Raw genomic sequence first — 25,616 nt, 5'->3', positions numbered from 1 at the left:
GATAGGGACTCCCTACTCGTAGCAACCAACAAAGAAACCAACGAACAGGGAAGAAGACTGATCGCCTCAGTACATATAGTGGTTGCGCGAAGCACAGGAATGTTCGCGCCCTGGAAACCATAGAAGCCAGGTTCCACAGCTCAGACGGAGATTTGGCAGATACTTCCTAGCACATCCCATCAACGCGCAGCACACAAGAGCGCTGCATGGTCCAGGTTGCTCGAAGATATTTTTTTACATCTCAAAATCGCTCTTTGGCGGGGCAAGCAGATATCTTTCGGAGCTCGAGAAGAAATGCCACCTCCGTTGGCTATACTTGGTGTACGTCATAGGGTATCTGTCGACCCGCTATGAATGCCCGGGGTTTTCAAGCGCCGTGGGCCCGCAACGCGCTTTCGTGGAACAATTTGCTACGAAGAAAGGGTTGAAAGATGGAAGTTGATTTAGCCACCGTTTAGCCACATCGCCTAATCGACCTAGGCTGGAATTTGCTGAGCCGATCTTTTTTTCCATTTCACCGCCCATAGGCTATGCTCCGTTTTGTTGAGCTTCAGTGCGATGATATCTGTCCCATCAAATATCGACAACACTGAACGCGATCGTCCAGCCGCCAGAGTCACATAGAGTTCCGAGTCGCCCGTTGCGTGTTTTCAATCTCCGCGCAGTGGACCTTCATCCGTTGCTGTGCAAGAAGAGCCAGGGCTACACGATATGAGTAAATATCAGATTTAGATGTGTCGCGTTACATGTGTCGCGTTCAACGTTCAGGTGTGTAGAGTTTGTCATGGGTATCGTTGAAAGCCTAACTGACAACTCACCTACCACGTCTTCAAGCGCCGATTCGTGACTTAAACTTTGATCACCAGGTGCGCGGTATGCACGTTGCGATAGGTCTTGAGTCCAACGAGACAAGACATACGTACCATCGGCTAGATGAATCGCCGCAACCGAAGAAGTAATGGTTTCCCGCCTATGGATAGTGCGCGTCTTCTCAGAGAAGTGTGCCGGAATCCCAGAAAGGTGGAGTGTTGACAGCACTGTACTGGCGGCTTGAGGCTTATGTAGGCTCTACCAGATCCTAAACAGCGCTAAGCTGGGTAGAAACATACGCCAGTTCGTCGAACTCGTTGATTGCTGGGACCAGGTAGTGTTTCTCCTAGGCTAATAGCTGTACGGCTCAAATTCCGTAGGAAGGCGAACGGCTACTCGGATACGGCATTCTGGATGTGTTTTTTATGCATCTGAAGCCGGAGCGAACACCTACCGAGGCCACTGTCCCCAATAGGCTCACTCCTGTCGCTGAGATGGCCTTTCTCGCTCTTATGGGGATTGTTAAAGCTGCTCATCTCCTGCACGACCCTTCTCCGCACTCCGACGCTATCATCCGCGCCTGGCCCGGAGTCTTCAAGTGGAGTGTATTTTTCTTCTCCGTCGACATTCAGAGGCCCGGCGTTGAACAGGACGCTAAATTTTTTATGCAGGATCTCATCGCCGCGACTTGGTTCACTTTCACACGCGTGGACCGAATTGCAGCGATCATGGCTGAGACACCCGGGGCTATCGAACTCATGACGGAGCTGTTCTTCCTGGAGGGCTCTATCCCGCAGATGTCGATAGTCAACCATCCGAACGCTGCTGCAACGCTTGATTCCATGCTGCACGAGGCCGAGGACGTTTGGGGCACACTTGACCGTGTGGTTGCCACCGCCAACGGAGATGCGGAGAGAATCGCTCGGGTGGCTCTGTCGCGGCTACGAACCGCCGTCAATGGCCCAGGATTTGAAACCCCCATCGGCGGGGCGGCTTTGAATCTTATGTGTCGTCTTTGTAGGCGTCGCGGACACCCTTTGCTATATGCTTTCTTGCACCACAACGCCATCGCCACGGTTACAAAGGTCGCTGCCTCTGCAGCAAGATCATACATGAAAACGGGCAATGATGGGGTTATCCCTGCACTGGTCGGCTCGTTCGGCTTCGTCGCGAACTGTCTTGAGTCCACAGATGGCTTCACTTGGGTGACAATCGCTATGCAGTCAGGCTTAATCCAGGCTTTCCTCGAAGTCAGTATTCTCTTGCCGACGCTCCCGGTTGAGTGTGACAGGGATATGATACTAGCCATCTTCAAGGTTATTCTCCCCAGATATCTGATTTATCGGTCCGTTATTCAGGCCGTGGACGGAGCTATGCAAAAGGTCGAGAGCAACCCTGCCAGCAAGTGGGTCTCGCAGACACCTGCTAAAGACGTGTGGCACAACTTCAAGCGCGTCGCTTTTGAACGTCGGGCACTTGTAGCAAACCTCACGGACACGAAGCACAAGGCCATCACAAGCTGTGATAACTCCAAGGTGGGTGCGGCGCTACTCTTTCTCCGAAAGGGTAGATGTGTTGATTACTCGCACAGTGCCAAAAGGCGGATTTTAGGAGCAATTTCAGGAAGTGTTCTTCCTGCTACACGTCTTTGTATTGCTCCAAGGAGTGTCAAACGATCGCCTGGAAGGAGGGAGGTCACAAGATAACCTGCAAGCTCAAAGTCCAAGAACGGTTAGGTAGACGACCAGCTAGTTGTGCCCTAGGTGGTACGCTCACCCGATCTATCTCTAGAAGGAAAGAACCAGTCCGTATCAAAGAATGACATTGCTTTCTTCCACTCGGCGACAATACGAGACATCAGCTACAATGTCCCCTTATATAAAGAGCTCGCAGAGAAGGAGTATCCCGATACACCCATGACGAAACTAGTAGCTTGCATCGACTACGACAGGCCCGAACCAAGGTATTTTCTGCAGCCCCTTGCTGGCTTCGAGAACAAGCAGCCTTCCCTTGGAAGCTCAAATAATGCCGTGGCGCGGAATGAAGCGCTGATAGAGCGCGTGCAGACTAACGAAGGAAGATACAGCCTTTTCCAGAGTTCCATCGCTTATGGCGAGACGTCGCGGCTGGTGCTGAGCATGGTGAACGGGGAGTTTTGGAAGATGGAGCCGCAGATGCTGGATGGCATTTGGGGAGAAACTTGGAAAGAGGACGAGGAGGAAGGGCCTGAGCTTGATATAACCACGGCGAGAGTGATCTTCAACGAGTATCTGCGGCGCAGTGAGGACGAAGGAGCCCAGTGATGTTCTGATCCTGTATTTGTAATTGTATGACTTGTTGTTGCAAAGTAGCTGAACCGAGAAGACACGACGCGCACTTGGTTAAACAAAAAGCGTCGAATAGCCGCCTTGTACAGCAGAAAGGCGAGCAAACGTGTATGGTATATTAATGAGACGCCTTTAGGCTACTTTGGCTTCAGTTGAGGTCTGCAACGCCGACCCAATGACGATTCAACGCAATATTACAGAAAAAGGCCTCGGTATTATATTGACATAGTCCCTCAAAATAAATCCAGACATTCGCAGCTCTCTGACTTCTTCTATTAACTTCCTTCAATTTGTAGGTTCAGGAGTTGACATCGGAGCTTTCGTCCATCTGTAACACTCACATAGCACCGTATTACCCTCTCTGCCTTAACCCAAAGACTTGTTTCTTGAGAGATAAGACAATGAGGAGCTCAGACTGTATTTGAGACTAGAATACTTGATGCGCACCATAGAAGGATTCTGATCCTTTGAACGGGCAAAGTAACTCGTCTCACAAGCGACAGGAGGGCTTAGGGGAAGGCGCACGTGGAAAGATCGTTGCTCGAAGTCACGTTCTCTCTGACTTAGATTAGCGCCCCCGATGTGAATTGGATCTTATCTCTTCTACGAGCGTTTAATTTTCTTCGCCCGACGCATTCTCCGAAAGTCAAGGAGGGAATTGAGCTAGTCGTTAAACTTACTCGTCCTCACCTTGGTCTTGACTCTTCCACACCATCGTGCAAAACGCGTTGGCGAAGCCATTCCTTGACCATCCCCTTGCTTCTGCACCATCACCCCAGACCCCAGGGAACAGTCTTTTAAACCCAACCATGGCACCTCAAGACGGAGGATTTCTGAAAACAGCCAAGGACCTCACCGCAGGCACTGCTGGGGGGATAGCACAGGTACTATCGTTTATAAATTCCTTGATTATTTGCTAAAGCAATATAGGTGCTTGTTGGACAGCCATTCGATATCGTCAAAGTTGTATGTCGACCTGTTTTACTCTGCGCTCCCCTTCCCTACGGTGTATCGGTATTCATTGTATGAGGATTGATTGTTCAAGCGAATGCAAACAGCTCCGAAAGGAACATATACTGGCATGCTTCACTGTGCAGGGGGGATATTAAAGAACGAAGGACCCCTGGCTTTCTACAAGGTAAGCAACCCCATTCGCGAAATCAAGTGTATCTGACGTATGTCAATACAACGATATTAGGGGACTGTGTCGCCCCTGCTAGGGATTGGTGTTTGCGTTTCTATTCAATTCGGGGTGTTGGAATATACCAAACGGTTCTTTGCGGAACGAAATATCAAGAATGGTATCGGAGGCGCCGATGGACTGGCACTCGGGCCCGGTCAACTTGTTGCTGCTGGTGTAGCCGCTGGCGTAGCCAATGGATTTGCTTCGGGACCAGTCGAGCATATTCGCATCCGTACGTTTGAATGTCAACAAGTTTCCGACCCTCGGTCTGACAATAGATCAGGCTTGCAAATCCAATCCACTGGCAACAAAATATACTCGGGGCCTCTTGACGCCATCAAGAAAATATATTCATCTCATGGTATCGCTGGTATATACAAGGGGCAGGCGGTAACTTTCCTACGCGAAGCCATGGGATATGGCGTATACTTCCTTACATACGAGAAACTAGTCCAGCGAGAGATGCGGATGAAGGGGATCAAGCGAGAGCAAATTTCTCCAGTGAATTCCGTTCTATATGGCGCAGCAGCAGGCTACGCTGTAAGTATTTCTGAACCCCTCGATTTCACAGCATGCTTATACACGGACCTTGTGTAGCTTTGGGCTGTCATCTACCCTGTTGACATGATCAAGTCGCGCATGCAGACGGACGGATTCTCGCCTACCACTGGGCAGAAGTACAAATCCACTCTAGATTGCGTCCGGGTAGTCTGGCGAACAGAGGGTATTGGCGCGTTTACTCGGGGTCTAGGACCTACCCTCATTAGGTACGCCTATCCTTCCTGTCGTCTCCTCTATGTGTGTCTCATAATTGCCTCACAGGTCTCCCTTTGCTAACGGTGCCACCTTCCTCGGGTTTGAGCTAGCAAGCCGGTTGATGAGTTGAGCAGTGCCTTACATACACTAATTTATGACCATCTCGTACTCTGCATGCATTTAGAATGATTAGATTTTTTTGTTTCTGTTATCACGTTATTCGTGTTCGAGCGACAATGTTATGCACTCATGGTACACAACAGTGAGGCTATATATTCCCCTCCTTGCGGGGTGATATCTGCATCTTCTCATACGACGACTTTATCCAACGCTCAAGGTCCATCCATCCACGCCACCCTCGAAACAACGTCTCGTTAAACTTCAAATATTCTTGGGCGTCGGAGAACAGCGTCGCAAGGCTCGAATCAGAGTATTTGCGCCTCGTCATCTCTTCGTCGAAATACGCCGCAAATTGTGCCCGTAACGTCACCCGTCGTACCAAAGCACCTACGAGTGGTCGGAAGTCCGCAGGCATGTCTGGCCCAATAAAAGCAGCTGGATAAGACTCAGGAGGGGGGTGCGTCCAATCGTAAGGAATACAGCGCCAAAAGTCCGGATAAGGATTTTTGGGAACATCAGGGTGGGTGAATGGGTGGTCGTTGGCAGAGAGCAGGTCGTCGGGGTACAGTGCAGTGAGTACGAGTGGTAGGATCTGAGCACCGGCCCAGTCAATAACGCCTGTGATCTTCAATGTATCTGGGTTGACCAACACGTTGCGAAGAGCTAGGTCGGGATGGTGTAGCACCGGGCGACTGTACTTGGCCGGTATTTTGAAGTGATCGATCAGCGAAGAAAGTTCCTGATAGAGTTCGGAAAACGTCTCTGGCGTGCACGCTGGCTCAGGCGGGGAGCAATTGTCAAGCGAGGCCCTTTGTTCGACTGTGTACAAGGCTTCGTATTCCAGCTTAGCACGCCAAACGTCCTGCATGGATGTGAAGGGGCCACCGAGACACGCTCGAGATGTTACGAATGGACCGATGCTATACTGCGGCTTCCCCTGTGCATCCACAGGGGCGATGCTCCCTATCTTGGTGAGCTCAGAGGGCAGAGGTCTGCTGAGTGACGCCTGCAAGATCGCGAGAGCCTTCACGACCTTGTCCTGCTGCTCATACCCCAGATAGTCCAGGCCTTTCAACCCTCGTGGCTCTGGACCTCTCGCGTCGGCTAAGTTGACGCCAGGGACAATATCCATAAGAATGTATGGCGCGCCAGCCGGGTTACTGAACGTGGTGTCCCATGCGTGGACCTTCGGTACAGGAACGTCTGGAAACAGTCCAGATTCACGAACGAACTTCATCGTTGCGATTTCGGACTGCTTTGCCGATGGGTTGAAGGCCCTGACTTCAGATTTCGACACAGAGGCGGCGAGTCGAGTTCCATCGCTGAGTTCAAGCTTGTAGACGGTGTTGTAGGCCCCTCGGCCTAGCAAAGAGATGTCAATGCAGCTAAGGGGCTGAGAGCGAGAGAGATGGGAGACGGCGCAATGTATGAGACCGTTGAGGTCCAGCCATTTGGGTGTCGAGTACAATTGTTTGAGTGCCGATATTTGGGGGGTTAAGTCGTTTGCCATCCAAGCAGACAAGAGGGGAGACGATATGATAGTTTGGTTGTAGAAAGTGTACTTATACTTTATGTTAATGGTACCTACATCGATTATCAAACGACACTGATGCAATACCGACGCCAACAGACACCCACACGGAGAGTCAATTTCAACATTTGCCACATGATGCATTCTTGTGTCGCCACGGATTCGCCTCATTGTCATACATCCATATTTATATTAAGTACGATAATGGGACCTGCAGCTGGATACCAATCGCGATCGGTGAGTGCGCAAGTGTTTGTTCGAGGAAGACAGTTCTCGATAGACTTGGGAAAACGTGGATCTTCGGGCGATGAATTCGCGACGTCTTCGGTCCTCTCTTCGACTAGTGTACAGATGCTCATATTCCAGTTCGCTGAGCGATGCTTGCAAAACCGCAAGGGCCTGAGTCACGGCCTCAAGCTGATCCCCATATCCCAGATAATCTTCTAGTCCACCTCTCGCCGGGTCTCTTGCATCAGCCAAGTTGACGCCAGGAACAACGTCTATGAGAACGTAAGCAGTCCCCAGCCGCGTTACTGAACATGGTGTCCAGTGCGTGGACCTTCCCTATGGGGACGCCTGGGAACAAGTCAGATTCACGAACGACTTCATCGTTGCGATTTCGCATTGGGTTGAACGGCTTGCGGCCTTCGCTCCAAGATCTAAAAACGGAGACGGCGAGCTGGGTCCCATCGCTAAATCCAAGCCAGTAGACGGTGTTGTGGGCCCCTTGACCAAGCAAAGAGATATCTACGCAGTTCAGCGTTCAGGCCCAGGGGCTGAATACGAGAAGATGTGAGCCGAGTGGTCCACCCATTTGGATGTCGAATATAGCGCTTTGGGCGTTGATATCTGAGCTGCCAAATCGTCAGCCATGGGAGAAAGAGAGTAGATTGTGAGCGTTCGTGTCAGTTTAGCTGATGAAGGGGTCGGAGTGCATTGGGCTGAAGCAGGTGGAACTAGTTCAATATTCAAATATTCGTCGTCTGTCGTCTTCGAGTCGTCCTCAGAAAACTATTCAAACATACCAGATGTTCGTTCCTGGTCCAAATAGGTGAAGGCGAGAGTGATCAGTTGCTTGAAACCTAGAGAGGGAACAACCTCAGCCATATCGAAGTTTGTGACTGCATCGAAGTTCGTTTAGCGCCCACTGGCCCTTTCCTGATCACAACCATCATTCATGATGCATGATGCACCTTTGGTGCGAATGCGGTACATCACATTGAACCATTAGATTCCTACTTGCTTGTCGCGCCGTATGGTGAATATTGTATTCGTTTCTTCAGCGATCCTGTTTAATCGCAGAAGATTCTCAGAGGTACGTCTTTGTCGCAAATCTTGCGAAAATCCCTTTAGATTCCGACGTCGGTCTGTTATCAGAGCAGTGCTATAAGAAACGAGGTCCCCGGTGATCAAGGAAATGTATCGTCCCTTTGGTGCTGCTTGGATATATGTTGAACGGGGCCTTCTGAAATATCGGCATACGTTCCGGGTATGTATTCCTTGACTCGTGCTTCGTGGTTGAAGGGTTTCGCCAACCAACGTCCGTAGTGGGTGATGAAATAGCAAGTTACGTGGTGCGTACATATACTACAGCCCCGTGTACTACAACGTGCTGATCTATGGAACGTGTAGTTCCAAGGCATTGTCCGACCATCCTATCGACGGTGATCGTGTCGCTTATGCGCACAGACGTTGTTGGTGGGTAGAACTACAGATCCACTCTAGATTGCGTCCATGTCAGCAATGAGCAGACGACATCGAGGCTTTACATCACGCTCTAGCACCAACGCACTCTTGTTTGTTTACGTTGAATTCGCGGCCTCCGTTGGGGAATTACACAACCCTCCCTCCTGCCTTGCTCATCTTGTAGTCTGCGTCTTGGTTTGAATTAATCTGTTATGTGTAGTTCTCATTGTCCATGAACCCCGCCAATCAGAGCAAAGACCCTGCGTGCACGTGTTGGTATAGTGGCGTCTTGTAATAAGAGTTGTCTCAACTTGAGTCAACCCAATCTTCTCAACCGCGTCTTGACGACCTCCCGTCAAGCCAAATTCTACTGTTAGCTTTGTGATTGGTGTCTGTTCGACGTCTGGCAAGATTTTCAAAGTTCAAAGCCGCCAATCCCAATATCAAAAGGTCATCGCATTGACCCCTTGAACAAGACTACAGCCCTTTGACGCGGCAGACATCTTTGACCGCGGCCACAAGAAAGCACGGTGGCCTTTCAAGACGAACAATAAAAGGCTTTGGATATAATAGCCTTCCTCTCCTACGAACAAACCTTCACCCAGCCATAACTAGTGAATTTTCCACCTCAATTCCTTGAACGCCTTCGAAGCACCATGAACGACGACGCAGATCATCATGAATCTGAGGTTCCCGAGATGCTAGAGACACAGCAAGAGACCCAAGAAGAGACCCAGTCAACGCAACCCGCATCACAACGGGAAGGGACCATGGACGCTCATCTCTGGGGCTACCTTCAGCCATGTAACGCGGCGTTGACTCGGATGGATTTTTGGAAGATACGTCCGAAATACACGATTGGCAGAAACCATGACGGGAACGAGATAATCCTGCCTGGCTTCAAAATCAGTGAGTCCCGCGCGTTTCGTTGGGTGAGTGGCATGCTGAGGCGTCTCTGACAGGCAACTATCATTGTGTGATTATGTGGGATGGGAAGGAGGATCGGACGTCGTGCGTGACTGTACAGGATCTGTCGAGCAATGGCACCTTCGTGAGTCGTTACGTTTCGTGTATCCCGAGTTGAAGCCAAATGTGCCTGGGGCTGTAGATCAACGGGGTCAAGATCGGCCGGGGCAACACCAAAATCCTGCGCGAAGGAAGCGAGCTTGCGTTCGGAACCTCTACCCCTCAGATTGTGAACGGGGGCATTGAAGATTATCGCTTCGTGTATCGCCACCTCGCGGCTGGACCGCCAACGGAAGGCCTTTACAAGTATTACGACCTGTGCAATGAACTCGGCAAGGGCTCCTTCGCCACCGTGATGAAAGCCGTTCATCTCGCTACCGGAGAGTGGGTCGCCATCAAGATGATCCAAGACAAGAAGGCGAACGCCGCCGGGACGAATGCGAACGCTGATGGGAATGGAACAACCAAGCACCAAGCCTTCATGCGCGAAATCAGTATTATGGAACACCTCAAGCACCCGAATATCTGCGAGCTCAAGGAGGTATATATACAGCCGAACGGAGATATTAGTGAGCTATTAATCTTCTGTGGGCGCTGAACCTGTTATTGACGCACGGTCATAGATCTCGTGTTGGAACTCGTCGAAGGAGGAGATCTCCTAGATTACATATTGACTCGCCATGGCTTAGGTGGGACCCTCTTTCCATCATTCAACGTTGTACTTTAGGCTCATTCAAACCCACAGTGGAGGACGATGCGAAGCACATAACCTATCAAATATGCGATGCGCTTGCTGTGAGTGACATCTCCTTACAATGTCCTGGTGTGCTAACATCCCGCTAGTACATCCATTCGCTTGGAGTCGCTCATCGTGACTTAAAACCTGAGGTATTCCTTCCTCATGTCGTCGTTACAGCCTTAGCTGATCGTCATGACCATAGAACATCCTTCTCACCAGCGACAAGCCTCCTCGTGTAAAGGTTGCTGACTTTGGGTTGGCCAAAGTAGTGGATAGTCTTACTATGCTCCGGGTGAGCGTCGCGATCCCATTCCCCATCTCGCGTTATTCACTAGCACTTGCAGACGATGTGTGGTACTCCCAGCTATCTTGCACCCGAGGTCGTGAGGCAGCAGAACGCAGAAGGCTATGACAACCTTGTCGACAGTTGGAGCGTCGGCGTCATCGTTTTCTCTATGTTAGGCCCTTCTCCCGCCTTCCTGTGTTGCGATTCTGATTGTCCCTTGATTAGGCTCACGAATGCCGGTCCTTTCATCGAAGATGAGAATCAGCGGGACATCCGTATGCGGATCATCGAACGCCAAATTGACTGGGACACTCTTCATAACTCTAATGTTAGCCAGGAAGGTTAGTGATCACTCTGCTTTTCTGCCCTATCTCCGTTTAACTGTGGAACTATATAGCTCAATCTTTCATCCGCTCTCTCCTTGTTGACGACCCGCGTCGTCGTATGACTCTCACCGACGCCCTGCACCATCCCTGGCTCGCAAGCTACACGCCCGTCTATACACCTTCCCCTTATCTCCAACAGCACCCTAGTACGGGCAGTTCCATCCCTAGCGACGACTTTTCCATGCTCTCCGACATCCTCGAAGGAGATGAACCCGGGTCTTCGAACAATATTGTGGATATCAAACGTGAAGGCTCGCGCTCGCAGCCACTGCAGCGCAGGGCTCGAGTACTGGAGGATGCCGCCGAAGGCAAAGGAGAAATCCTCCAACCCTCGCAGGAAATGATCAACGCCGTCCTTCTACTAGAGCCGGCGAACGCTGCGCAGAAGATTGATCGCAAGCGCGCTCTGGACGAGGACGCGGAGATGGAGAGTGCCGCTGAAGAGGATGTTGTGAACAGCAGGAAGAAGGGCAAGGGCGTGATCGATGACGTCGCATCGCCAAGGGCAAAGGGGAGGGGGAGGGGGAAAGCCAATGGTGGCGTCAGCAAAGTCAAGGGAGGTACTGGGAGGACGAAGGTATCGGTCCCTGCTGTTGCGGATGTAAGTGAGGATGACGGATCTCCGGCTACACGCTTACGACGGTCGTCTCGACACAGCCAACCCACTCCTCAGAAGCTTCCTAGGTTCAACTGAGCGCCTTTTATTTTCTCATAACCTTCACTTACACATCCCATCCGTTAACCCTACTACGTTCGAAGATCGTGTTACATTCAATGTCCATATTCATTTCCTTCACGTCAACGCATCGCATACTTCTTGTACATTTGCCTCATTTCCCTTATTGTATATTCAAGCACCCTATATACAGCTCAACATCTATACTATCGATGTACAAATTTATGTACGCTATGTTACAGTGGCATATTATAGCTCGTACATTATACTATCCTTCGGGACATCCAACCTGAAGTCTTTGAGTTACCAATTCAGTCTTTCACGAACAATGGGCGGCAGACGGCCCGGGCCTTTGTTCATGTTGGTGGCTAATTTCCTTCCCCATTTAGGATATAATCTACTAGATGCGGCTATTACCCCTTTCTTTCCAGTGTCCTTTGTCTGCCCAAATACAGGCGGAGCCATCCGAAGGCCAATCGTGTATGTTATAACCCACCGAGACCAGCTTTTGCTCCTTAGCCTCGTACTACCACCACAGTCAACCTATCTCAGTGGCAAAGTCTCAACAAGACGTCGAAATGCCTTATTTCAACGTTTATCAGTCCATGACTGTTTCGGAGACGCAGTCTTCGGACAATAAAACTTATAGACTCTCTAAATTTCAACAATCACCCCCGGCCTCTGCTCTCATGGAGTTAGACATGAGCATAAACAAGGGTGTAAGGGATAGATGTCTCTTATTATCAGCGGTACAATGAGGAACTTATAGAGTGTAAATAGGTCGTCAAGGCCGTGGCACCAAGATTTCCATGCGCTGAAATAGTCCCCCCTGCTCACGGACGATACCAGCTGCAGCGCAGCAAGCGTAGACGCTTTAGAGCACCCACCAAGCGCACGACCGTCGATAAACCAACACTCGAAGTAGATCGTCAATACCCGGATACCCTGAAGTCGCTCTCGCTTTGGGTAGCATATCTACTCTTGAGCTTTATTACTCCAGGGGCTGCGAGGTGAGCGACAATGATGTTCACTGAGACCAATCATTCACTAAACATACTGTGTAGCGCTGAGAAGTACTCCGAAGCAGTGAGTGAAGCCGGCGACCTCATCTACCTTGAGATTTGTCGCTTGGAGCTGTCAAACTGCGTAGTGGCTGCCTCGCTGTGGTATGCTAGGCAAACTATCTTCGGACAATTAGCGGAAGTTCACGATGTACCGGCCGTGCTTCACCACCTCTTCCTGCTCAGCGCCTGCCTAGCTCGCAAGGACACCTCTGATCCTCCTCTTACGGTTGAGACATGGTGAGTCTTCGTTGTAAGGATTATATCAGCCTTTGATATTTAAGGGTATTATAACAGGGCTCAATGCCTCGGGCAGAACGCAGTAGATTTTCGTGCCCTGGTGAAGGCGGCATCGGTATATCTACACTCCGACCTTGATATAGGGTCGCTGCAATGGCAAGGATGGCTGCAAATCCTCTCCCAGGAAGCTGCAAATCACTATCCTTACGACAATTTATCTCAACATGCCGTCCAACACGTCCTCAAGGACCTTGCGGGCTGCTAACTGGCTTCCATCAGTCCCGATGCTATTTATGCTCTTCGTATCGTCCCAACATTACCACGAAATCACAAACCAGTCACATACACGACGTAATGCATGACGCTGGGCCCGGAGCGACTTGAAGTTCATTTCCAAGTCTTCCGTCGCGATAGCTCTGCGATCCTCATCTACGAAACTGTGTATCCTTTGCGACCGTTAACTCTAGCTTCAACTAATCCCTCGCGATTCACGAATAATGTTCTCATGTTATATATATATATCATATTAAGAAGAGGAAGCCTACGGAGTACGTGACATGATTTCTCGACGATGTGTAGTATTATATGTAAAGTCCTTTGCCAAGCGTCCAAAGTTGATGATGATGAAAAAGACGAGGTGAGATATAGATGATGATGGTGTTAATAACAACATAGGGAGATATATCAGACAGGGATGCAAGGACACAAGCTCACAATGTGGCACACAGACGAGGCTAGGATGAAAGCAATCGGATGTGTTGACGATTCACGTGAAGTCGAAGCAAATGTTGTAGCACAGGCCTCCACGACGCCATGATTGTGATGTTCTTGTCTACTTTTTGTCTTTGTCCTAAAGATCACAATTAGTGAGTAGAGATCTCTAAATCTTTCATTGACACTTACCCCAAAGATAGCTGCACCTGTGGAACCAAAGATCTACGAACATTACGTGATATCTAGGAAGTAGAGGCCACACTCGGTACTGACCTTGCCTGGTTGTCCTTTACCAGGGGTTACTGAAGATACGGGGTTGTATGCATGACCCACGCACGTGCCAGAGCACGATGGGGCATTGAACGAGAAGGTGATATGTTTCTCCTGGTCTGATCTACTAGTGTGGAAGTTGTTAAGAATCGTGACGGCGAGATTGTCGGGTAATCCAAGAACTGGTTGCGCGTTGGTCAATACGTTGCTGACTAGCTGTTGGGCAACAGCTTGTTGTTGAGCGCGGTTGCTCTGTTGCGCGACGGCCTTTTTGTTCTTCTTGATAGACTCCTTGTCGGTCCCAGCGGGCGGAATCTCGAAGGATGTCAGGTTGCCAGTGAACGAAAATGCCGGAGTGAGGACGCGAGGAAAGAGGATAGATATGTGATCGCCCTGTGTGAGGGTCATCAATCAAAGTGGTGAACGAGAATATGTTGCATCCAAACCTGATTGACTGGTGCGGCTAGCACATTGATGGAGAGGAGAGAGAAAAGGAAGAAAAAGACTTCGAGTTGGAAGATCATTGTTGGATGGTATCAAAGAGTGTTGGTCGAAGCACTGTGGGGAATCAATTAGACTGGCGCTGGCAGAGGACGAAGCCACGCAGTACGCACAAAGTTATTAAAAGGGGATGCTGTGGGAAGAAAGAAAGCAGTCGCTGGGATTGCGGGGGGAGATGTCGCAGACTTCTGAAGAACTGTAGCTGCATGTGCAGACCTTTATATGCCTGCTTCCCAGCATCTCGCCAAGTTGGGATAGTCACAACTAGTCCACCCTTTCATACATGACTAGACATGTTAGGGGATGGCACAAATGTTAGTAGTCACATACTAGCGTAGAGATGATTCAGACAGACATGACGGACACTCACTGACACGTAAGGCTACAGTCAGCACCGCCTTTAGGTTGATATCAACCTCGGGAGCATCAGAGGTAGCACTTTCCTTCTGTCACTGACAAGTTCAACACGAATGGGCAGTGAAACGACAAACGGAGCTAGGGAGCACTAAAACAAAGGTTCGATTCGTAGAGGAAGGTTAAACTCAACGCATTCGTGAGTGAAGCTTTCTCAGTTCTGTAGGAGCTCAGTGACATATGATTGTGTCGTATGTCCTATGTTTTAGCACTGACCTTACTTGAGACTGACATATCCACACAGGCGCTTGTCAGTTGTCAGACCATAGCAATCAGGTACCTCCTGTGTTGTCTAATCTAACGTTTGAGGATGGTCGTAGTAATGATACATCATGATATCTGTTTGGCGGTGTTCGCGTACATCAGAGTACAAGGCTGGCGTCGATTGTGTTCACTTGACTTCCATCGCAGAGTCTTGCACCGCAAACTCGCAATGGCTCTGTGTGGAAAGCAGGTCGGAACCTCGTCCAACTGCGCGTAGCCCCATACGCCAATTTAAACTGCAAGTGTTTAGATGTCCCGTTCAGCTTCGGGATTTTATAGGGACTTACCTCGCCAGAAATGAACTGACATACACTGTATGACATAGTATCTCATTATCGTTGGCGTCGGGGAACATTGGACTCACCGTTAGGTATAACGAATTGAATAGAAGCGAAGTATTTGTGAGAACTCCCGGTTGCAAACTGTTGATGCTATAGATTAGCTTTACTTACAGAATGTCGAGCGAGGGCTTGCAAACTTACCAAGACCAAAGCCACGATGGAAAGGATGCTGTGCGGGTGTATTAACGATAGAGTCAACGATCCCACGATTCAGTCAGATCTACCATGCATTCAACCCAATTGCTGTTATGTAGTCAATCAAGCGGCGGACAATACTGCGCGTTCTTGGGGGCACGGTAAGTGGGAGGTTTCGTCAACTATACCATGGTCATACCCAAAGAGATTTGTCTCGTAAATCCCGATTCGAAGATAATAAATCAAGCTAACAGAGATCAGTACATCCGAGACTATACTTGCGGAGAGTTGGGTGTAACGAAAGGCCTAAACCATGGAAGGGGTGAAACGAAGAAGAACGAAGTTATGAACGACGGAGGTTGTGGTACTCACTTCAATGATCAAATTTGGAGACACTGCACTCGCACTGAAAGAGCTTCCAAAGGAGCATAAACCCAATCCTTGTCCTGAAGCATCTAAAATCAACCCGGCAACAACGACTGCGGACGGCATTGCATTGACGATGATTTACAGTCAGTATAATCAATGAACGTACCTATCCAGGTCCCTGTAAGGATGAGCGCCATGTTAACAGTGTATTGGCTTAAGGATATGCACACGTACCGAATTGGCACAGTGTGACAAGAAGCTAACGGTGTGTCGGCGTTAGTGTCATTTTGAAAGAATAAATAGACGGACAACGATTCCGACCAGCGTAATGTTGTGATCGCTCACTGAATCCACCATACTTCATCAGAAGGCTTGTGTTTCACGTAGGATTTAGGCCTCACGGTGAAAGATTCTCAAAACATAGGCACTAATTATGATTTATTCAGGTGCAGCCTCGGATCGGTCAGGTGGTATTATTCACCTTTGTACCAGGCAGGTGAGCAAGGCCTTCAGAGACAAATCATTTAAGGAGCGCCAATGACAGCAATCAGGAGGAACGCACCCCCAGAATTTCGGCTAGCTGTTACTGGTTTCAGCTACTGAAACTACTGAACGAAAAGAAAACATGTACCATGAGAGTGCTGCAGTTTCGGGCCCCAGTGTCAGCCCGGCGCCCCTACATTCGATTCCAGTGGGACTCACATTTGTTCATGACATGTCGATGATTGATTCAGGCCCATGTGATCGTGGAGGCTTTTGAACGACATAAAGACAGCATGGGCCAGAAAGGCGGAGCGGGCAGAGCCCATGAACCTATGGAAGATGTATGCTGAGCTCAGTGGTTCAAAACTATTAGCAGGAGGTTCACAATAGGATTGCGACCTACGGCAAAATGCGTGAGTGTCAAGTACATTCAGTAGAGATGAATAGTACCAGGCATTTTAGGTAGCGAGGGTCGCTAGCATATGTCGAATAGTAACGAGCGCTTTGATAGATAGAGATGGCGTATAACCTAGGAAATATAGGTAGCAAGTGAGTTGTTATATACCACCGCACAGGAATTTAGACAATCACGGGGATGAGATTGTTAAGCCTGGTGGGAGGGAATCAGATTGTGGTTCCCACAGCAGCTAGAGGGGCTCACCCAGCAAGTAGGGAGCAAGGTACTGCCGGAGTGATTCAACTTCCAAGTAGCTATTCTGCATAACTTGAGTGCTCATTGAGGTTGGGATGGGGGAAGGGATCGAGGTCGGGGGCACGATGCTCCGTCGTCCGTTGGATATTATAGGTTTTCGTGGCGTGCGCATCCGGTGCGAATCATCGCAACAGTTTCACACTGCCGTAGGTAGCTCTGATTGACTTTTGTCTGCCAATCGGGGATCAAACCCGGAGGACTAGATGTGCACGCAAATCCAAAATACCAGAGTCAATGTTCCACAACCCGAAATTTCGGATGGAAGAAAGGACGTACATAGACATAGCGCCGATTGACAGCGCAAAGTACTTGATGTGCGTAGTTTGCATCACAAGTAGGTCAAGTCAGGTAGATGTCCTCTCGAAGGAACTAGAAATTTCACATAGGCAGGTTTACGTATGTCTATTCAAATAATCATTCTAGATGGTTTCGTCAGAGTGCAGTGAAATTGGTTACGAAGGAGAAGCGTCCCTAAAACCCTTGTTTCAAACTTTGTGGAAGACAGCCCTTTGTATTGTTGCAATGGTTACTGTCCCCTTGTACTCAACGTTCCGATGGTCTGCGCGGCTCCTAGATCAGTAAAGAATAGGCAAGGAGGTGATGCCAGGACTTGCTGAAGTTCGAAAATCAACCTCGCTCGCTCAGCTTAGTGCGCATCCCGGGAAGCTTGTTTTGCGGGCGAAATGAGCAAGGTATGGTCTCATGGTACAGAAGATAGGGAGACCGATGACGGCGGGTTTCTCTGGTATGTCCGAAGTGCTTGTTCCACAGCGTTTCCGATCACTCGGCGGTTGCGAGACGATGATCAACGTGTAATCCCATTTGATACGTCTATGGAGATGGTGAGTCTGGTGCCCAATGTCCACAAAGCAAGTGAGGTAGATGTTAGCACGCACTTGCGGTTCGGCACAAACTAGTCCTGCATTCCGTATCAACCGACAGGACCTCGAAGCCGCTAACAATGCTGCCATGGGTGTGGATTTGCTCTCCGGGCGCAGGCTAGGGAGGCTATCGAGAACCGTATATGTGTATGGAAGCACCCCAGCCTGACCCTATGAGAACGAGCCACTGCTTCCCGTACGAGTATGAGTGATTGATTGTCAACACCTGGCGTGTCCGAAACTGGACGCCACCAGCGCTAGTGGCCGTCGCGAGGAATATGTTGCTCTGAGTTACGTCTGAGCACCACAATCGCACAGCAAGCCGCAGTCCAAACCGAGGAATCAGCCGGTTCATTCAAGGAGATAGCGTCGCGAGTTTTTGCATCGTAGATATAACTGAGGGCCAACTTTGCCTCCAACACCAATCCTTGAGGGATTGAAATGGGGAAGATGTCCGTCCGTACGAAGGCTGGGAGACAGTCCTACAAGAGTACGCGCGGCACTCGATCGCCAACAAATTCAACGCAATTGATGCAGTCTATCTCGATCCATTCGCTCATATGAGTCGGAACTCGTTGGTCGTAGGGTAACTGCTTACACGCGTACAGTGAAGGCGACTTTCAACTACACCACGGAGGTGCGTCGCCAGTAAAGCTGGGATTACACCTCCAGGGAGGCTTGCTCTTGACACCCGTGAGCACAAACGCCAGTAGGCATGCGAAGCTTCGCCAAATAAGCCAGTGAGAGGTCTCCAGGACATCCAGAGCGGGGGGGGGGGATATGTCTATTCCAGCATGTATTCAAGTTATCTGGGAACCGAGAAAGTATTGTATCGTATTGAGCAAGGACCGTCCTGGTGTTATAGAGAACTTTTGGGGCTCCGTCTGGACGCTTTGGGAGATGGTGGTGAGGACGAGACGCCGATCGTCAACCGATCGTAATTATTTGCTGATGATCACGTGACTGATTTCCTCTTGACCTTGAAAATTAGCCTTCTTTGAAAATTATCTTGGAATGCGAAAACAATTGGATCCTCGTATACCAATTCTCATCAATAACAATGTTACGAAGAACCATCGGTCATTCATAGTTCTGGTTGGAGACAAAGGAAGGGACCAGGTGCGCTTACCAGCTTTGTATCTGGAGGGGTTATGCTGATTAGTAGCAGATCGTGAACCTGCACTTCCTCCTTTCGCAAGCACGGGTCTCTGCTCGTCCTTCGGTCCTATGGTGCTACAAGAAAGACCTGGGATTCACTACGTGAGAACCTATTCTACTTGATATCTGTATTACTGACCCTTTCGCAGACATCGTAAAAAACGCGAGGCCAAGATAAAACGCGATGTAAAACGCGGAATTCGTGAGCCAAACGACCAAAATCCATTCGAAATCTTTGTCACAGTGACGGACATACGATACACGTATGTGCCATACTTCTGACATATCTCAGTGTTCTTAAATAACATAGGTATTACAAGGAATCACACAAAATCTTGGGGAATACCTACGGAATGTGTGTTCTCCAGGACTTCGAGGCCATAACTCCAAATCTACTAGCGCGAACAATAGAGACGGTAGAGGGAGGAGGGTTGATCGTGTTACTTCTCAAGACAATGTCGTCACTGAAACAGTTATACACGATGACCATGGTGAGTCGCGATCCCATTCTGTTATCTACCCAATATTACAAACCGCTTGTAGGACGTGCACGCCCGATATCGTACTTCGTCGCATGATTCTGTGATTGCACGATTCAACGAACGGTTCATCCTATCCCTCGGTTCATGCTCTGACTGCTTGGTCCTTGATGACGAGCTCAATGTTCTGCCCATTTCGCGGGGTAAAGACATTTCCCCTATTGAAGAAGGACGAGGCAAAGGCAAAGCGGACAACGAGCTCAAGGACTTGAAAGACAATTTAGCCGATACTAAACCTGTCGGTGATCTCGTCAAACTGGCGAAAACACTAGACCAGGCCAAGGCAATCCTCACGTTCGTTGATGCGATCGCAGAGAAGACATTGTCATCTACGGTGACGCTCACAGCAGGTAGAGGTCGCGGGAAGTCTGCTGCACTTGGACTTGCTATTGCTGCTGCGCTCGCCCACGGTTATTCAAATATCTTCGTTACAAGTCCAAGTCCAGAAAACTTGAAGACCCTTTTCGACTTTGTATTCAAGGGCATGGATGCTTTGGGCTACGAGGAGCATCTAGATTATGATATCGCTCAAAGTACGAATCCTGACTTCAACAAAGCTATCGTCAGAGTGAACGTCTTCCGGAATCACCGCCAGACCATTCAGGTGCGTCGAGTGCACGTTGTTTTTGCTACAATCAGTTGAACATCTTGTTCAGTACATCCAACCCCAAGACGCCCATGTACTTGGCCAAGCTGAACTCGTCATCATCGATGAAGCGGCAGCCATCCCCCTCCCTCTCGTAAAAAACCTGATTGGTCCTTACCTCGTGTTCATGGCCTCAACAATCAATGGCTATGAAGGTACCGGTCGCTCTCTTTCTCTCAAACTCATCCAACAGCTACGCGAAAGCACGCGTCCTTCTCTCACGAAAGACGTCACCAACGCCGGAGCTGAAGATGATGCGGCGGGTGTAGCATCTCCGTCCAAGAAAGCTACCCACAAAGCACCGCCTCGCGTTCGTTCACTTCGAGAAATCAAGTTGGAGACACCAATCCGATACGCCCCTGGTGACCAGGTCGAGAAGTGGCTGAACAGCTTGTTGTGTCTCGACGCCTCGATCATCCCAAAGTCTGCGCATCAAGGGTGTCCACATCCATCGTCGTGCGAGCTCTTCTATGTCAGCAGAGACACCCTTTTCAGCTACCACCCCGCATCAGAGCTGTTCCTCCAACGCATGATGGCTCTTTACGTTGCTAGTCACTACAAAAATCAACCGAATGATCTACAACTCATGTCGGATGCGCCAGCACACCATCTTTTCGTCTTGCTACCGCCGATCAAGGATGACGAAAGTCATCTACCTGAACCCCTGGTGGTTCTCCAGGTAGCGTTAGAGGGGAATATTAGCAAGGACGCGATCTTGGATGGCTTGAATCGCGGTTATAGAGCTGGCGGAGATATGATCCCATGGTTGGTCTCCCAGCAGTTCCAAGAAAGCAAGTTTGCTCTCCTTTCGGGCGCACGTGTTGTCCGTATTGCTACTCATCCGGATTACGCCAATGTAAGAGACCTTCGCTCCTCCATGGTTCATTGTACTGAGTGACTCTTGTAGATGGGCTACGGTGCTCGCGCATTGCAAGCCTTGAACTCATTTTACAGCGGCGAATATTTCAACTTGGACGAAACACCTATAGATGAGCCATCCTACCCAAATGTGGCAAAGGTGGATCCTGTAAGCTTCTTTTATGGCCCCCGTTTGTTACAGTCTTTGATGTCTCATTCTGAAGTCCGCAACTCTCCTTACGGACAACCTGGCCATCCGAGCGCCAACAGCGATGCCTCCCCTCCTTCAAAAGTTAACGGAACGGAAACCCGAGCAGCTTGACTATCTAGGGGTTTCGTACGGCTTAACCCCACAACTCCTCCGGTAAGCCGCGATGAAACGCAGTGTGTGCCGGCGACTGCTCATGCTACGATCTAGCTTCTGGAAGCGTTCCGGATATGTGCCACTATACGTGCGACAGACAGCGAGTGAGCTTACTGGCGAACACACATGTGTGATGGTTCGTGGGCTGAATAGCTCCACGGAAGGCGAGTTAGAATGGCTAACAGAGTTCACCAAAGGTAAGTTGGCGCTTGAACTTGGTACCGGCTCTTTCACTTATTGGGCTATTTATACTTTCCGTATCAGACTTCCGACGCCGGTTCTTGTCCCTCCTGTCCTTCAAGTTCCGGGAATTTGCTAGTGTGACTGCATTGAGCGTGCTCGAGGCTGCCAACACTGGTCTAAAAAAAGCTGACGACAGCCAGACGAAAGGTGGTGATACCTATCGATCAGGGATATGTGCTATTCGCTGACCGTCCTCCCGAGATCCAGAGCTCACTTCAACCGAACTATCTTTCCTTCTATCGCCATTCGATCTCAAGCGTTTGGAATCATATGCCAATAACATGCTGGACTATCATGTTATCCTCGACCTCCTGCCGACTGTCGCCTCCCTTTACTTCGAGAAGCGTTTAGGCAGCGAAGTAAAGCTGAGTGCGATTCAAAGTTCTATACTGATTGCACTTGGGTCTCAGCGGAAATCGGTCGAAGATGTCGAAGTGAGTGTCACCCGATGTACTCGCATAGCACGGAAGCTGACTCGCGTGGACCTGTCAGACAGAACTTCAACTACCCGTCTCTCAAATATTAGCGCTATTTGCTAAAATCGTCCGAAAGGCTAGCAATAAACTGATCGACATTCAGAAAGCTGCCATTAGCGCTGATTTCCCCCCTCCCGCGTCGGACTCATCTAGTTTGAGAGTCCAACGTGATGACGGTGAAGAGGGCAAATCGGCATGGAAGCCGGCCCAAACTCGTGTCGAAGAAGAGTTGAACGAGGCCGGCGACGAGGCCGCCACAGCATTGCGGGAGAAGCAGAGGGAGATCATCGATTCGCTGGATCTCAGCAAGTGAGCGCATTGACCCACGTCTTCCGTGAAGAGACTTATTTATAGAGCAACTCTGATTTAATAGGTTTGCTATCAATGATACGTCTATGGATTGGAGCCTTGCAGAGTCGCAAGTGACAAAAAGTGGCAAGTCAACTGTTGTGAGCGTGAAAGCATCAATTGCACCCCAAAAACGTAAAGCTGAAGATGGGGACGGCAAAGAGAAGGAGAAGAAGCCCACCAGGAGGGGAAAGAAGGTGAAGCGTTGATAGTGGCCCTGACCGAGTCCATGTGTGCTTCAATGTTCGGGGCTCCTTGGTTCAGTGAGGAAGGCGGTGAGCCGTCTATTTTTTGCCTACTCCCATTTGTACGATGCGCATTTCCTCCCTCCAAGAAATGATATCTTCATTACATCTCAATTCGCCCCAGGTCATTATGACGGTGCGGGGTAGCGGCCTCGTGGTCCGACCCCCACGGTACGTGTGAAAACATATGCCAAGATGTGTTATTCAAAAGCTCCCTCTCCGCGTGATTAGACGTAAGTCGTCTTGGCTCTGGCAGATGGGAGAACTCAGACGGTGGACGTCCATAATTATCCCTACGCCCGACTTCGGCAGACCACGCTAGTCTTCTCAGAGCGAAGGTATAAAAGTAGTCTTAGTTCTAATTCCGTCTCTCAGCTTTTGCCTCCACTCCCGACACCCATGGCTCCTTATTTTCTTCGAAACCTGATACCGCAGCGGGAGCAGAGGGAATCGGCTCGGCCGCTGTTGACGGTGCTCGCGGGGTTAACATGGGTTCAATGGGCGCATTTCTTTTCTGGGTATGTTCCCAAGCCTTTTCTTGTTGTGCCACCCCGCAATCGACCTGCCAAGTCGTCTCGAACGGGATTTCTCCTTGCCATTCAGGCCTCAGGGTTCGAGCTTGAGTTGATCGATCATTTCATGCAGGTGGTTGGCTTGGACTTGCGACGCGATCGATTTCTTCTCGGTGTCGCTCAGCATCTCACATTTGGAGGATGAATTCAATAAAGAAGCGTCCGAAATCGTGAGTGGCATGACTTACCACAGGGGTGCGGGCGCTGATCCTGCACGATAGACGACTGCTATTACATTAACGCTTCTCTTTCGCTCTGTGGGAGCTGTGAGTTACCTGTCAAATCCAAGATAACGTTCTAAACACCGTACTACTAGGTAGTCTTTGGTATCACCTCAGATCGGTTTGGTCGGAAATGGCCACTCATCGCCAATATGGTCTTGATTGCGGTCCTCCAACTCGGCGCAGGCTTTGTGCAGACCTTCAAACAATTCCTTGCCCTCCGTTCCTTGTTCGGTATTGCCATGGGCGGCGTTTGGGGTCTTGCTGCCTCCACGGCGCTCGAAAATCTTCCTGTGGAAGCCCGTGGCCTGGCTAGCGGTGTCCTCCAACAAGGATACGCTGTTGGTTACCTCCTTGCAGCCGTTATCAACTTGACACTCGTACCAGAAGTCCCAGCGGGGTGGCGGGCGCTCTTCTGGACGGCATCCGGTATCTCGCTCTTTGCGGCAGGCGTGCGAGCACTCCTTCCAGAAAGTGCAGTCTTCCTTAGGGCGAAGGCAGCGGAACGAGCGAGAGGCACGACTACCGGAAACAAAACGCGGATCTTCCTCCATGAGACGAAGGAAATGCTCAAACGGCACTGGCTGTTATGCATCTATGCCGTCCTACTCATGACAGGTGTGTGCAGGTGGGGCTCCGTGTAAGATGTGCCTGGCTGAACGGCATCGGTTAACTTGCATAGGGTTCAATTTCTTGTCTCACGGCTCTCAAGTTGGTGTTCATTCGTCTTGCTCCCGCTCAGAGGACTTATGGATGTTTGTTATTTCAGGACCTCTATCCCACGTATCTTCAGCAGTCGAAGGGTATCTCGGCACACAATGCCACGGTGGCCACCATCATTGGGAATTGTGTACGCCTTATCTCCTACGTTTCACTTTGGCGTACGAACCACTCACATTCATGCCATTCAGGGAGCTATAGCGTATGTGCTCTTCATCGACGATCGAATCCCTAAAATGTCTTATATATCTAATCCAGTGGCGGCGCTATCGCCGGATGGGTCAGTCAATACATTGGTCGACGATTGACTATCATGTGAGCATTTTGATTTCTCACCATATTTGTCTGCCGAAAAGCTTGACATAGCTTTACGCTCCCAGACTTTTCGTAGTCCTTATCGGAGGTGAGAGACGATGTCAGAAAGCACCGAATTAACCGATCAGTAACTATTTCTATAGCATTTATCCCATTGTGGATCATCCCTTCCACGTTCGGTGGTCTCGCCGCAGGAGCATTTTGTATTCAGTTCGGCGTGCAGGGGGCATGGGGTGTCGTAAGTGCTTACAATACTCTGCTTCTGCGCTTGCACGTACTAATGTTGCCACAGATCCCCATCCAATTAGCAGAGATGTCTCCCCCAGCGTTCCGCGCCACTTTCCCCGGCGTAGCGTACCAACTAGGAAATGTTCGTTGTTTCCCTCTCCATCAAAACCCCTAATACCAAATGCTGACAATATCATTGGATAGATGGTATCCTCCGCTTCTGCTCAGATTGAAGCCAGTGAGTACTTGCAGTGGGAGTACGATCTAACATAACCTCATATCGCGTTCCCTCAGCTGGTGGTGAAAACCTCCGGACTACTATAATTAAGAATGGCGTACCCACAGACGTCCCGGATTATGCTACGGTGCAAGGAATCCTGATCGGCGTGGTGGCTGCCTTCGTGATAATAATAACCATTATCGGGCCCGAGTGAGTGCTTCTTGCCCACGAGGTTCAACGCCGCGGACGCTGATCAATTACTGATAAAGGAAACATGGATCTCACTTCGAGAAACATAAGACAGCGTTCGAAGAGGGAGGTGGTGCCGACGCTATTGCTGAAGAAGAGCAGAGTCGCGAGGATTCTGCTGGATCAAGAGTAGGATCATTAAATGAGAAAGATGACGCAGAGAAGGTTTGAGTATGTAGTGCCTACATCTCGACTCTTGAAGACGAGGTCGAGAAGAGTTCGATATTTCTTACGCTGTGATGCTTTTTGTGCTTTTATATCATGATTTTACGACAGCAATGAGTCGAATGTATTACCTTCCTTAAAGATGCACAAACCAGGCTCACTCAAGGACGTGTCCATCATTGATCTCGCGCCGCGATG

At 49.7% G+C, this 25,616-nt stretch overlaps 8 protein-coding genes across 8 annotated transcripts; 6 read left to right on the top strand and 2 right to left on the bottom strand.

The window, feature by feature from the left end:
- Positions 1 to 1,235: 1,235 nt before the first annotated feature.
- PC9H_007105 (uncharacterized protein) lies at positions 1,236 to 3,113 on the top strand (the record flags this gene model as incomplete). Its single annotated transcript, XM_036776640.1, has 3 exons — positions 1,236 to 2,345; positions 2,402 to 2,546; positions 2,605 to 3,113. 3 exons carry the CDS (start codon positions 1,236 to 1,238, stop codon positions 3,111 to 3,113), a joined length of 1,764 nt encoding a protein of 587 aa, XP_036630260.1.
- An 833-nt stretch (positions 3,114 to 3,946) lies between these two features.
- Positions 3,947 to 5,206, top strand: YMC2 (Mitochondrial carrier protein ymc2; the record flags this gene model as incomplete). Its single annotated transcript, XM_036776639.1, has 7 exons — positions 3,947 to 4,021; positions 4,068 to 4,103; positions 4,183 to 4,275; positions 4,336 to 4,552; positions 4,604 to 4,860; positions 4,918 to 5,087; positions 5,143 to 5,206. 7 exons carry the CDS (start codon positions 3,947 to 3,949, stop codon positions 5,204 to 5,206), a joined length of 912 nt encoding a protein of 303 aa, XP_036630259.1.
- A 138-nt stretch (positions 5,207 to 5,344) lies between these two features.
- PC9H_007103 (uncharacterized protein) lies at positions 5,345 to 6,904 on the bottom strand (the record flags this gene model as incomplete). Its single annotated transcript, XM_036776638.1, has 1 exon — positions 5,345 to 6,904. One exon carries the CDS (start codon positions 6,902 to 6,904, stop codon positions 5,345 to 5,347), a length of 1,560 nt encoding a protein of 519 aa, XP_036630258.1.
- A 2,165-nt stretch (positions 6,905 to 9,069) lies between these two features.
- PC9H_007102 (uncharacterized protein) lies at positions 9,070 to 11,484 on the top strand (the record flags this gene model as incomplete). The annotated part of the gene is made up of 10 exons (XM_036776637.1): positions 9,070 to 9,322; positions 9,376 to 9,464; positions 9,522 to 9,948; positions 10,003 to 10,068; positions 10,107 to 10,174; positions 10,223 to 10,267; positions 10,321 to 10,410; positions 10,463 to 10,575; positions 10,630 to 10,745; positions 10,802 to 11,484. The coding sequence occupies 10 exons, from the start codon at positions 9,070 to 9,072 to the stop codon at positions 11,482 to 11,484; spliced, it is 1,950 nt and encodes a 649-aa protein (XP_036630257.1).
- Positions 11,485 to 12,044: 560 nt separating this feature from the next.
- PC9H_007101 (uncharacterized protein) lies at positions 12,045 to 13,032 on the top strand (the record flags this gene model as incomplete). Its single annotated transcript, XM_036776636.1, has 4 exons — positions 12,045 to 12,185; positions 12,247 to 12,476; positions 12,531 to 12,767; positions 12,825 to 13,032. The coding sequence occupies 4 exons, from the start codon at positions 12,045 to 12,047 to the stop codon at positions 13,030 to 13,032; spliced, it is 816 nt and encodes a 271-aa protein (XP_036630256.1).
- A 567-nt stretch (positions 13,033 to 13,599) lies between these two features.
- Positions 13,600 to 14,275, bottom strand: PC9H_007100 (uncharacterized protein; the record flags this gene model as incomplete). Its single annotated transcript, XM_036776635.1, has 4 exons — positions 13,600 to 13,617; positions 13,671 to 13,703; positions 13,755 to 14,144; positions 14,198 to 14,275. The coding sequence occupies 4 exons, from the start codon at positions 14,273 to 14,275 to the stop codon at positions 13,600 to 13,602; spliced, it is 519 nt and encodes a 172-aa protein (XP_036630255.1).
- A 4,590-nt stretch (positions 14,276 to 18,865) lies between these two features.
- PC9H_007099 (uncharacterized protein) lies at positions 18,866 to 22,692 on the top strand (the record flags this gene model as incomplete). The annotated part of the gene is made up of 13 exons (XM_036776634.1): positions 18,866 to 18,970; positions 19,020 to 19,111; positions 19,159 to 19,272; positions 19,320 to 19,500; positions 19,553 to 20,152; positions 20,205 to 21,050; positions 21,102 to 21,221; positions 21,277 to 21,416; positions 21,471 to 21,613; positions 21,681 to 21,809; positions 21,867 to 22,093; positions 22,152 to 22,444; positions 22,509 to 22,692. 13 exons carry the CDS (start codon positions 18,866 to 18,868, stop codon positions 22,690 to 22,692), a joined length of 3,174 nt encoding a protein of 1,057 aa, XP_036630254.1.
- Positions 22,693 to 23,127: 435 nt separating this feature from the next.
- PC9H_007098 (uncharacterized protein) lies at positions 23,128 to 25,424 on the top strand (the record flags this gene model as incomplete). The annotated part of the gene is made up of 14 exons (XM_036776633.1): positions 23,128 to 23,339; positions 23,374 to 23,470; positions 23,522 to 23,566; positions 23,617 to 24,139; positions 24,204 to 24,232; positions 24,291 to 24,371; positions 24,433 to 24,443; positions 24,500 to 24,556; positions 24,622 to 24,644; positions 24,700 to 24,794; positions 24,849 to 24,926; positions 24,989 to 25,022; positions 25,079 to 25,214; positions 25,274 to 25,424. 14 exons carry the CDS (start codon positions 23,128 to 23,130, stop codon positions 25,422 to 25,424), a joined length of 1,572 nt encoding a protein of 523 aa, XP_036630253.1.
- Positions 25,425 to 25,616: the final 192 nt, after the last annotated feature.

Source organism: Pleurotus ostreatus, assembly GCF_014466165.1.
Source record: "Pleurotus ostreatus strain PC9 chromosome Unknown scaffold_5, whole genome shotgun sequence".
NCBI classification, from domain to species: domain Eukaryota; kingdom Fungi; phylum Basidiomycota; class Agaricomycetes; order Agaricales; family Pleurotaceae; genus Pleurotus; species Pleurotus ostreatus.
The sequence above is the reverse complement of the archived record's forward strand: the minus strand, read 5'-3'. Positions and strand labels throughout refer to the sequence as shown.